This window comes from Telopea speciosissima, chromosome 1 (genome assembly GCF_018873765.1).
Source record: "Telopea speciosissima isolate NSW1024214 ecotype Mountain lineage chromosome 1, Tspe_v1, whole genome shotgun sequence".
In the NCBI taxonomy this organism is placed as follows: Eukaryota; Viridiplantae; Streptophyta; class Magnoliopsida; order Proteales; family Proteaceae; genus Telopea; species Telopea speciosissima.
This window is the reverse complement of record NC_057916.1, coordinates 84,558,307-84,571,630: the sequence shown is the minus strand read 5'-3', so window position 1 is coordinate 84,571,630 and position 13,324 is coordinate 84,558,307. Positions and strand designations below refer to the sequence as shown.

The 13,324-nt window shown below is 37.6% G+C and overlaps 1 protein-coding gene across 1 annotated transcript; it reads right to left on the bottom strand.

Annotated features, from left to right (window-relative positions):
* Nucleotides 1-1,226: 1,226 nt before the first annotated feature.
* On the bottom strand, nucleotides 1,227-9,383 carry LOC122655849. Its single transcript, XM_043850217.1, has 5 exons — nucleotides 8,468-9,383; nucleotides 4,204-4,365; nucleotides 3,918-4,146; nucleotides 3,222-3,869; nucleotides 1,227-1,544 (listed from the first exon to the last, which is right to left on the bottom strand). Exons 1-5 carry the CDS (start codon nucleotides 9,381-9,383, stop codon nucleotides 1,364-1,366), a joined length of 2,136 nt encoding a protein of 711 aa, XP_043706152.1. The 3' UTR covers nucleotides 1,227-1,363.
* Between the last annotated feature and the right edge of the window lie 3,941 nt (nucleotides 9,384-13,324).

Here is a 13,324-nt window from a genome sequence, read left to right as displayed (position 1 = left end):
CCAAAAGCCCAAAAAAGTGAAGCGATGGAGTGAGAAGAGCCACGTAGATACGGCTAGTCGCAACTGGTAGGGAATCACGTGGTCCTCGATTGTCCACGTAGATCCAGTATGGCGTCATAGGCCAAATCACGTGGTTATTCCTAGCAACGTTCCCTTGAAGATTTCATTAAAAATACAACAACAACCGTTCCCTAGAAGATGAAGGAAGGAACATATAACTCACACATTTATTCTATGGGCCCAATTCTAACACTTTTTTTTTATTCAATGGGCTTTAAATTAGGCCAGGACCATGGCATTAGCTTACAACAACTTAGGCAACATGAACAGATCCAGACATCAATGTATAAAGGGTCTAAATTCATTACATGATGGACAACAAAAGCGCCCACCAAATCTTTCATTTATTTATTCAAAGCATTGACCAGTGTGGGGCCCACCACATGCAAACACCAAGGCTATGTTTGGATGCCAAGAACAGAAAAAATAAATTTGAGGAGAGAGAAAAACAGATAAATCAATTATAGGGTCATCATGAAACATGATTTCTATCTTATTATGTTTTTATTTTCTTGGCATCCAAACATAGCCCAGGGGAAGGAATTTGGGCTGTTAGCCAAACTTTGGGTAAGTGATGCAAGTACCTAATTAGTGGCTCAAGAACATTGACAGTTGAAGCATTGAAGATAATGGCAAAAAGAAGCTGTCTGTCTGAATCCTCCGGCACACATCAATGGAGAACTCCAGAAATAGATTCATTTACATGAGAGAAACAAGGTCAGAAGTACATATACCTTGTTCTGTTGTATATATACTATCACATAAACAAGTAACAGAGTATGAAATTGTAATAGTATCCACTATAGCTCCATCTGGTTGCAAGTAAATGAAGGGAAGAGAAATGAAATTGTTTGAAAAAAAACCTTTTTTGTAATCATTACCAACCATGATTGTGTAGTTTACTATAAATTTTTATCATATTTAGTAAATTCTATTTTCAGATGTAATTTTAACTCCAATTTTCAAATCCAAGAGATTTGTTTGTAAAGTCCCTAAGTAAAATCTAATAACCTCCATTACAATGATTTGGAGTTAATGACACAAAAGTTTAATTTTTAAGTTTGAATTAATTTCAATTTCATTCCCTCTATTTCCCTTGCAACCAATCGGAGCTCATGGGGCACCAAAAACAGAAGGGAAGAAAAAAGATCACCATATGTTGGTAATGACAGCAAAATGGAGCCATCTGAATTGCCCCTGCACACCACAGCAGAAATCTAAGGATACTATTCATTTATATGAGAGAAACAGGGCAAGAAGGATATACCCGACCTCTTTCTTCTAAGCATTGATGGACAGTAATTTATGGAAAGAAAGGGTCCTCTTTGTTTTGGTAAATCTTGAACAATTGCTTGTAGTATTGGTTAGCCAGCCTTCTGCATTCATCAAGTCCTCCTGGCATGTGCTTCTCCAGCTCCTCAACGGTCTTCTTGAGCGCCCCTCGTGAAGCCCCATCCATAAGAAACTTGGCCAAATAAGTTCCCCTAGAGCAAACATTGACCAGAAAAAAAATTTTAACAGTAAGATGGTGAATAAGCGAAAGCCAGCTGAGGAATCATGTAATGTATGTAAATCTTGAATAATAAATTGAGATGTACTGGTTCTCTTTAATCAACTAGTGAAAAGGACACGGTCAGCAAGAGTGTATGTCATATGTTTTTATAAAATATATGCAAGGTAGACATTGGTTTTAACAATAAATGAGGCTGTTACTAGTTTTAGGCGAAATGGCATTGTATGATAATATATACAAGAGGGATCTAGGAGTTATTAAGATAATGTTCTTGGTATCATATAATAAACAAGGGTGCACTTACAGCTATAAGATGGTCATAAAGTATCATTGCACACCTGCTCTGCGGTCAAATTTCAGACTAAAACACACATAGAAAGCAATTAAAAAAATGAGTTTTAACATTTCATAACATAACAAAAATGCCATTTCAATATAAACAATTCTAGTGGCATTTCTGTAATTTTTTTATTTTACTCATACAAGGACCCTAAGATATTATGTAATGGAAAATGCTAGTCTATGAGGTCATGTCATACGAGCAGCATCTAAATTGTTTAACATAGTGGCCCGACCATGTAAGCAATGGGATCCATTGTGTTGAATGGCTACGGCACTATTCACAATCTCACGTCTAATCAAGGGGTAAAATGGGAACATATTTGGCATGAAGAGTAGCTTAGATAGAAAAAAGAAACAAGAGTAACACATTAAAATGGACATGATAAGAGTAACCAAAAAGGCAGAAGTGGTAATATATTCAGATGAAAGTAAAAATAGAAATAGGTGATGAGACATTAGAATGCATAGGGACGAGATGGGCCATTGATCATTTTTATACATAAAAAGATAAGGACATAATATAGATTTTAAGGGATATAATAAAAGGGTCATTTTGATAGAAAAAAAGGAAGAAACGTGAAGGAACCAGAAACGAAAGCTCCTTCTTATAATGGTTATAGATTACAGATTATAGACAATGAAGAAGGAACCCACCGGCACAAATGAGGTAGGTTGGGCTCTAACGATTCCCTCTAATAGAAACTTAGAGCAAAAACTACCAAGTGCATTACAACTATTCAACTGAATATCATGGTTAGGATGAAAATGAAATAAGATGTCCAAGCCCAACTAAGTAAAACCAAAGAGATTCCCCAGATGGCACTAGAATGATGTTCCAAACTCACCTCCATGGCAATACATGTACAGAACAAGTTGGAAAGAAGGGAAACATCTTATATGATAAATATACATGTTGCAAATTTGCAATAACTAATACAAACTGGTATCATACCTGAAAATCAGACCTTCTGGTTGGGAGGCAGTGAGACAAAAAAAAAAATTAGTTTTCTTGGTTTCTGGCTCATTGATTTGGCAGAGTGAACAGAAATACAGTTGCCTAATTTCTATTAATCCAAAAGGCAAGAGCCAACCTCTTTTTTAAAACTCTTATATATTGAATCAACTAAAATTCAGTTACTAATTTCTATCAAGCCAAAAAGGTTGCAAGAGACAGCTAGTGAACTTTTAGAAGCCTACTGGTGAAACAAAATTTTTTTCATACTAGACTATAAAGATACAGATTATGGTAAAATTAAATGCATCTGTCGGTAAAGAAGTATTAAAGGTGAACCTTCCTGATCCATACCTGAATGCATCAATATTGCTAAACCCCCAGTTGTTCAAATACAGTGAACCCATAATGTACTTCTCCTCAACAGTTTGCTTCTTATAGAGAGCACAAACAGCCTTCATACAGAGAACAGGATCCTTCTGAAAGGAAGAGAGCATGTCTGCCTCAAAGGTCCATTCCGATTTATTTTTTTTATTCCTTCGAATCATCGATAATACCAACTCACAATCTTCTTTTGAGTCAGTAGAAGAATCTTCGTCATCTGAACCATCAGATCCATCAACAATGAACCTATCCAAACTTGCACCACCTTTAGCATCTGAAGCAACGTCTTTCCCCTCATGATCTTGAACATTTTCAGCAGCAGGGCCTTCTATCTGATACTCAGTGTCACTCGCATTCCCCACCAAATAACCTGGAGAGGTCCTTCCCAACCCGCCCTTCCTTTCTTCACATTGTACCAGTGTAACCAGATGCCGCCTTGAAGGAGTAAAGGATTCTTCAGCATTGCAATCCCCAAAAGATAGAATAGGAGCCATAGAACACTGATTCAGAGGAACGCCCATGGATTCATGAGTTAAATCTTGAAGTCTCTTCATCTTAAGTTTACGAATTGGAATTTTATCTTCATCATTTTCATCCTCACTATCACTAGTAATATTGGAAGCCCATTTTCTTTTGGGGACTGAACTCAATTCATAAGACCCCTTGCAGATGCTCTTATGCTCCTCCCCTCTTTGGCTGGAATTTATTCTCTTCAAGCAATTCTCAGGAGCCATTTCTTTTTCATCCTTCAAAACTCCTTTAAAGGAATTGTCAACTGAAACAGGAGTCTTTCCTTTGTCCCTAATGTTAGAAGTAGCCACTGCAACAATGTTCATTTCACTAGTTTCATCATCACTGTCAATCTCAATAACATCCATAGATCTTCCAATACCTGCAACAATGTTCATTTCACTAGTTTCATCATCACTTTCAATCTCAATGGCATCCATAGGTTTGGATCCAGCCATTTTTTTGTTGGTGCTCCCTTCTTGTCCAGACTCCAATTGCCTTCTAACTCGCCTTCCATCTTGCAAATTAGTTTCTAAAGAAACATTGTCTTTCTCTTCCTTAACATTGACCAAAAGCTCGTGTGGTATGCGAATACAAGGTGGACCTGTAAATGATTATAGAATGATGAAGAAAAGAAAACTTGGATGTTACACTGAAATCAGTTCAACTGTAGTAATACCTAATGCATGGCAAGAACTGAATAAGAATAAACTACCATATAGTTTTACCACTAAAAATGAATGCATGTTGCAAGTGAATATACCAAATTCCACATCAAGCAGGAATTAAAATCACCAAACAGCATCACCACTTGGGTTTGCCTGGTTTGACACCAAGACCAGCTAATCTCAATAATTGTGTCAGATTAAAACTGATACAATGTGTGAATCATCCACAATCAACATATCAACTATTGGGATCAATTTTGATTAGGAAATTAAGACAATAGAATCATCAACAATGACAAATTCACCAAGCAAATAGCAATATCTTATCATCATACACCTGGTGTAATTATCACTAAGAAATGTGAACATTGCAATGCAAAACAAAATCAGAAAATCTGTGGCAGTTGATAATCATCTTTTAATGTGACCCAATAATACGGCCAAGTAGCAGTTTAAGGGTGTTTGGTCCTTGTTCACACGCTAAAAAGGATTGGGTATGAATTTTTACATTCTGGCTGGAAACCTAGTGCATCAACCGTCCTCATTTACCCTGGCTTGGGGTAAAGAAGGATGGTTGAGAGAAAATTGCTTCAGGTGGTTTACGAATGTAGAACAAAGGCCATTGGATGCACCACTAACGACGAGTTATATGGAGCACAATAGAGCTAGAAGAATGAGGGTTAGACTGAAAATGACCTAGCAAAAAGTGATGAGAACAGATATGGATGCCTTCGGGTTTAACAAAAAATATTACTTCAAACAAACTTGAATGGTGAAACAGGATTCATGCAGAAGACCCAATTTAGTTGGGAGAAACAGCTTGGTTGAGTTGAGTTGAATTTTTTGCCTGTATCCACCCACAGGTCATTGAGTATACTCAATGTAATGTACTGAGCGGAGTTAGTTTTGGATTTTAAAACACAAAACCGGACAGAGGTTTGCCAGCTCTTAAGTTTATCACAAACCGAATCCTAAATTAAGACAAGGACAATATTCCGTTAAAACAATTGCATATTTTCGGTTGGGATTAGGGAAGGAACTGGAATGATTGTAAACTGAAACTTCAATTCTTTAACCAAATGTAAGTTCTGGATTCTGTTCCACCAGGTCCTAATCTCAGCCACATTGTTTTCATTCATCTTCTTTCTAACATGAAACATATATTGTTAGTTGTTTTTGTTAATTGTTTTCTATAAGGATTTTAAAAAGCAAGGGGAAGAAAAAAATAGAACTTTTTGAATTTTTTTGGGAGTGGATAAAAGGCTAAGAAGTTCACATAAGGAAGGATTATCAATCTTCAAATATCTTTCAGATACATATAAATTAGACTATTTATATGTGTAAAACCCTCAATCCTTATTTCCCCTTTACTTAGATCTGAATCCTTTCTTTCCTAAAGGTAGTTAATGGAACAATCATCTAAATTTCTCTTATTACTGTAACCATGAATGAAATAGCATGTCACTGAAGTTTAGGAAATAATGAATTAATGATCACATGGCAAAAAAGCACCAGTCTCAGCACCCACCCCAGTAAAATGTCATCGCTAGGCTCTCCACCCAAATGTAGAAGAAGTCCAACTAAGAACCACTCTACAATGAATAGATAGAAGAAGGGGGATAGGGATGGGTCTCTGAGACACGGCCTCTCACCACATTTTGGTATCTCAACAATGGCATCTCACCATACTCTCTCACAGAGCAACTGCCTCTCACAGCAACATGGTTGTAAAAACAACTTTTTTTCTTCTTTCCATTCAAATCATGTGTGAGGACCAGCAGATTTATTACATTATATAGCTATAAGTTGCCAAAAATTAAAAATATATATATATTTACAGCAAAGGAAGAAACTAGTAGCTTCACTAGCTTGTTTTCCAAACAATTACATAAAACGGAAAGTCTACCTTCTAAAAACTGAATATAGAAACTAGTAAGGCTTATTAGAATCCAACCTTCTAAACAAACATGGATACTAAAAAAGAAAGAAACAAAATTAGAAACTACTAGCTATTTAATAACTAAGAAACTATTACAGACATAGAAACTAAATTAATAACACCTTCTAATAGAATATTCCACCAGCATCCAACATCTAATCTTCACACCAGCTATCCATATTGGCCCCCAAATCACTGTTCATGTGAACAGAAACTCAGGTACTGTTCACATTAATAGTATTTTTTTTCTTCTGAATTCTATCTTGGTCCCTTAACTTCTTCATGCTTCTATCTGGAATGGGGCTGCCTTATGTGATGCTCCATCAAACCAAAAAAAAACCTGCCACATCATCAGATCAGGCTGCCTTCCACAGCAGTTGAATCCCACAACTACACTGGGCTGGTTTTGGGGCTTGTTCCTGCGGCTACACATGGACCTGTGATCTACATCAACTCTCCTCATCTTGAAACAAAACTCGTCCATGAGTTTAGTGGAGTTATCGAATCAAACTTGCATGATCAATCTTCAATCGGAAGTAGAATGCGACAACCGTTGATCTTGTCTACCGCCTCTCCTTAGTTCTGATACCAAATAATGTAGAAGAAGTTCAACTAAGAACCACTCCATAGTAGGATCGATCAATTGATTGGAAAACTAAAGAAAATATAAGGTAGAAGAAGTGGGATAGGGATGGGTCTCTCACCCACAGCCTCTCACCATACTTTCTCACAGAGCAACTGTCACTCACAACAACATGGGAGTAAAAACAACTCTTTTTCTTTTCATTCAAATTTTGCGCGAAGACCAGCAGATTTATTACATTATATAGCGATAACTTGCCAAAAATTAAAAAAAATAAATTTACAGCAAATTAAGGAAGAAACTAGTAGCTTGTTTTCCAAACAATTACATAAAACGGAAAGTCTACCTTCTAGAAACTGAAAATAGAAACTAGTAAGGCTTTTATAGAATCCAGCCTTCTAAACAAACATGGATATTAAAAAAGAAAGAAATTAGAAACTACTACAAAGCTATGACCTAATAACTAAGAAACTATTACAGAAATAGAAGTTAAACTAATAGCAGCTTCTAATAGAATATCCCACCAACATCCAGCATCTAATCTTCACACCAGCTGTCCATATGGGCCCCAAACCACTGTTCATGTGAATAGTAACTCAGGTACTGTTCACGTAAACAGTAATTTTTTTTCCTTCTGAATTCTTTCTTGGTCCCTTCTCTTCATCATGCTTCTATCTAGAATGGGGCTGCCTTATGTGATGCTCCATCGAACGAACAAAAACCTGCCACATCATCAGACCAGGCTGCCTCCCACAGCAGTTGAATCTCACAACTACACTGTGTTGGTTTTGGGGCTTGTTCCTGTGGCTACACATGGACCTGTGAGCTACATCGCAACCTCTCCTGCTACAGCTTTAAATTATGTAAAAAATTAAACTTTGAGTTCTACAGGATTAGGTCTCAATAATAAGGCCAAATAACATAACCCTCTCCTGCTTCCGCTTTAAATTATGTAAAGTTTACACTCGAGTTCTACAGAATTAGGTCTAAATAATAAGCCCAAATAAGATAACCCCGTTCAGAACGGGCCGGGCTGACCAATCAACATGACCCGTATGGAATATCTTGTAGTCCAAGCGCTAAAGAAAATCATAGGATTTCATATCATCTGATCAAAGGTTTCATATTGACCATTATTTATCTGGAAAATACACATACACACACAAAATTGATTGGAGTGTTATCACCATCCGATTGTCTGGTTTTTCAAGCTATGAGATACACTAAACAAGGTTTGCCTAATGGGTGGCCGACAATTTTAGATTGAACACCATGAGCTCAAGTAGAGATCACATGAAAGCATACAACAAATTAACCCTGGTATATTATGCAACCCATAATATTAACCATCATGAGAAGACAACCATGGCAACTGTTACCCCTACTAATACTGGAATTGCTATTAAATGAGGCTAGTAAAGCTAAAGACCATTCAATTTGTAGGGAAAATCAACAGATAGGAACTAATTGAACTTCTATGTAAACAGAGAGGTATAAGAAGTGAATTATTTAGTACCTGTAACCTGCACATTTCTGCTTTCTTCGTCCCGTGAACAGCAAGAAGACCCCACATTCTCAGGTATGTTAGTTCCTGCATCACAATTCAACGTTTTGTAAGAGGCACCATCACCATCACCATCACCTTCACCATTTGCTTCTTCTTGAATTTTTGTTACAAAACTTGCTTCCTTCTTCTCTTTGTCTTCATTAGAAATGGTACCCACTGATCCTCTGGACTCTGCTTCTAGCCTCAGGATAAACCGTGGGTCATTGTTAGTCAAGACCAAAGTATCTTTTTCCAACATAATGACCCGAGACTCTAGCCCCAAAAACATCTTCTTCCAAGTCTCAAGCTCATCCTCGGCTCTCTTCTTTCCACATACCAAGTCCCTATTCTGAACCTTCAGCTGAACATACTTCTCTCTTGTTTCATCCTTCATCTTCTTAAGCTCTTCCGACAAAGTAGAGATCCTTCCTTGTGCCCTCTTCTCTCTTTCGCATACAACTATGTAATCTTCTTGGAGACAAATGAACTTTTCTTTGAGCTTATCGCACAATATCTTGTATTTATTAAGCTCCTCTTCAATGCCATGTTTATCAAATTCTAACCCGCTTAGCTTATATTTAAGAGATATACACTCTTTCTTCACAGTCTCAAGCTCCATTGACAAAGCCCACTTGCTTTTGTCAGCATTTCTGATCGTTTCCAACTCCCTACACCTAGTTCGATGAGCCTTCAACTCTGCTACTAGTTCAACCTCACGTTTCATTGCATCTTTCAACTTGTCTTCCAAAGCTTCCTTATCAAGCTTCAACTTCTGTTCTCGCAACATCAACTTCTGCTCCAACTCCTCAAAATCCGTCGATCGAAAAGCCGTTTTCAAAAACGAAATCAGTTCCGGAATGCTGCAGTCATTCCCCTTCACCCGCATGCGCAACATCTCCTACAAAATTTAAAGGTTCAGAAACCCTAGTTTTCGACCATTTCACGGAAAATGTTCCACTCATAAATTCCAAAAAAACTAAAAAGCGAAAACAAGTTGGAGCTAAACAAGAAAAATCAAATGGAGAGAAATTATAAACAAGTTTAACCAAACCCAATTTATTTTCTTCACTGGTTAATCAAACCCATATATAGACAAAAAGAAACAATTGGAGTTGGATTAAACAATCAACCGATGAAGAACAAAGGGAAAGAAAAGAACAAAAAAATGGTTGGGAGAAGGGACTGTACTTACGAGCCTCTCTCCGGCCACAAGTCCACCCAGTGAAGTTCATCGACCAAGACAACAGAACGAGACCAGAAGAACTTCAGCTCTCATTTATTGTTCACTCATTAGAGAAGACGAACGGCCGATCGATCATTTTACAGGTGAAGTGGAAGATCAGAGGAAGAAGAAAAGATACTATATCAGGCTTCAGGACTACTGGGCTGACGGGACTTGTATCGTCAAATATCCGAAAATGGAAATCACGTCCCATGCATGAAGGTGGTGGTGGGGGGTCCCATTGAGTGCATATAGTTAATTTGATCTGAGCCGTTCATTTCTAGACGATTTGATCGAACGGGGTATTAAGCATGGAAATTTTGATTGGACTGATCTGAGTGGAACATTTAATTATCTACAAGATATGGAGTTATGGACTGTGATGGGAGGGAAAATTATCTCCTGCGATTTTCTGTCTGGTACAGTTCCCTAGTGCCTCTAATAAGAGAGGGTGGACCCCATCCAGGTAGGGGTTGAATCGCCATTGCATCCCCCCTTGTTAGAGGCACTAGGGGAACTGTATCAGGTAGGAAACCGCATGGGAAAAAGATCTGGATGGGAGTACTCTATCTTTCAAGTTCCAACTCCATGGAAGGTGGACTGGGTGTTATTTGTTGGGGTTTTAAAGGCAAGCCTTTTGTAACTATGTCAATTCCCTACAAGATTTGATGATGTTGCAATTGGTGAGGCCATGGCAATCCGTTCATCATTGTTGGAAGCTGTTTCATAAGTTTTTGAAAGGGTGCGCCTTGAATCTGATAACAAAGATGTGATCTCCTACCTTCAAAAAGAAATTGCATCTTTCCCTCTAAAATTGAGGGGATATTACTCATCGTTCTACCTTCTTCGAACAATGTAATTTTAGTTTTATTTTAAGGGAGATTAACAATTTAATTAATTGACTGACTTCCTAGCAATGAGGGCATCATCGGTGACATGTACGATGGTATGGCCTATTTTCGATCCATGGCTTGTTGAGATCTGTACGGCCGTGAGTTTTCACCTTTTCTAAATAAAGTTCTTCACCAAAAAAAAAATTTATATATATAAACTCATAAATATTGGGAATTCATAGATCTCAAATTCTATCATTGTCATTTTCTTCAGTTCTAGCTAAGCTTGCTTATGATTCTTTATGTTGTCTCTTGACCTGGGGATAACTTTTGAATTTTGACAAGAAAGAGTAAGGAAGTAAAAGACAATAATGGTGATCGAAGTAACTGTTTCAATGGGAAGAGCAACTACTTGAATGACGAGAAATGACTTTGAAGTTGTTGGACATACAAAGAAATCCAACATTAATTTCAAACTAGACTAAGGTTTGGTAATGTTTCTATTCTGAGAACGTTGTTCTTTGCAAGAACTTTTTATTTCTGTTTTTTTTTTGGGTCTCGAATAGTGTTCTTTGGTTTTACAATAGCTTTTGGTAAACCTGTTCCAGAACTGATTTCAGAATAGAAGAAGAAAAACAACAATGTTTAGTAAAAAACTTGTTCTGAAGTGTTAAGGCTCATTGGGGGCTTGGTAGTATCGGTGCTTTAGGAGATCTCTCCAGGATGCTATTTTTCTGTCATGGAGTTTGAGAGTTGGTTGTTTCTCCATGGCAGTTTTTGGGGCTGCTTTGGCTCGATATATGCCTGTGAGGATTGTGTTTATTCTTTTGATTTATTGGTTTTTTTTTTTCCGTAAGAAATTGATAATAATCAATTGTTACACTTCTATTTCTATATTCTCCCGTCTTTCTAGTAAAAGTATCATCTTATCTATAGAATAAGATAGCAAGATCACAATTACCAAGTGTGTTGTGTATATCCGTCATTCTACAGTTCTAAAAGTCGGTTAATCTTTTAAGATTGGTGTATGATTTGTGTGATTACATTTTCATAAAATAAAAAAAAAAAGAAGATCACAATTACCAAAAAATACTATAATTAGTATAAAGAAGTAGGGGTTTTAATGCTAGGCGCGCACCGGCAGACCCAACCGTACCCGACCGTTTAAAACCCGAACCAACCCTACCCGATTAATAAACGTGTCGGTCACGGTGATGGAGGTGACACCGTCGGGTGTCCGACCGACCCACCCATTTAAAACCCCGACCGAGCCCGACCCTTTTGCCCCGTTTAAGCCCGATATATATTACCTATTCTACCCCCCAAGCCCAAGGTGCGGCCATGTCCAAACGGCCAAAAGGCCCAAACCTTCCAACTCCCTAACGGCCTAGCCCTCCTAAATGACTAAGTGAGTAACCATTAACCCTAATTAACTTTCCAAATTCCACCTTTTTTTTTCTTTTTTCTATTCAGTCTCGCAAAGTCAAGATTGCAGTCTATGAGTCTCACACGGCAAAGGGAGAAAAGAAGAAGAAGAAGAAAGAAGAGAAAGGCAATAATGAATCATTTTATAACATAATTTTGTCATCTAGTTCTTTCATGTTTTTGAAATTGAAAAATTCTGCCCACACCGTTTAGTGCCCATTTGGTGTCCGTTTAGAGTTAAATAGTCCATTAGCCCGACCGAGGCCCGTTTACCTTGAATAAGGCTACCCCAATTAAAAACCGAACACCGACCGACCGAAATTAAATAGTACCATGTCTGCTCAATGCAAGCCCGAACACCTAAATGGTCGGACACGGTACAGCCTATAAAATTGGTGAGGCCCGACCGAGACCGATCGAACCCAACCAGTTGACACCCCTATAAAGAAGCATCAATCAAGTTTAAGGAGGGGATAAAAAAAGCAAACAAGAAAATTGCTCATCCGAATTTGGGGATTTTAAACCCTAGGTTCGATTTACAATATGCATAGCAAGACCTAAGTCTTAGTCAAGTATTTGAAATGTAAAATGGTTACACTTACAATACCTGAAAATAACTTGAATCATTGAAATGAAGCAGATGAGGAAGATCGACTTCATCTTCTGTCTGCCATTAGGTCAGATAATTTGGGGGGAAAAGGGTTTATTAGCCACAATATATGAAGACAAAGAAGAAGACAACGTTAAAGAAAAAGCCGATCTTATGAAGACGAAGCAGAGTTAAAGGTTGCAGAAGAAGAAGGAGAAGGGAGAGATTACCAGTTGAATGAGAGGCTGTCGAGCCTTGGGGATGGAGAGTTGTAAAAGAGTTACCAAACGCAGCCTAACTGACTAGGTCATGATTGTTGCCAGATAAAGCCAAATAAAAGGAAAATCTTATAACAAATGTTCATATTAAAAAGGAGGCAGTTTTCATGCACATGCATATAAGGGGGCGGGCTACGATTATTTAAATACGGGGTTTGGTCATTTCGACCCTTATAATTCCCATCTCACGGTCTGTGTTCGACTGTGCATGGTGCATAGTCATGCACGAAACCTTTTGCCTTAAAAAAATTTAAATTTTTTTTCTTTTTTTTGGTAAAGTTATAAAAATTTGAATCATATTTTTACTAAAGTTACTTTCCGTTACTGAATCTATTATTTATATTATTTATATGCTTGTGCATCACGCAACCTAAGGTGTCAATCGATTAGTTCGGTCGGACTGATCAATTTCGGTTTATTACATGGCTAACCCAAAATCAAACCATTAAGAAAGTTTTCGGGTTCAGTGTGTTTCGATTT

Bases quoted from the DNA above. Each gene is read 5' to 3' on its own strand.
- LOC122655849 (XM_043850217.1), bottom strand. From the start codon at position 9,383: ATGCGGGTGAAGGGGAATGACTGCAGCATTCCGGAACTGATTTCGTTT. The intron at 4,366-8,467 runs GTACTAAATAAT...AATCATTTACAG, and splicing joins CAGAAATGTGCAGGTTACAG to GTCCACCTTGTATTCGCATA. The intron at 1,545-3,221 runs GTATGGATCAGG...TGTTTGCTCTAG, and splicing joins AGCAATATTGATGCATTCAG to GGGAACTTATTTGGCCAAGT.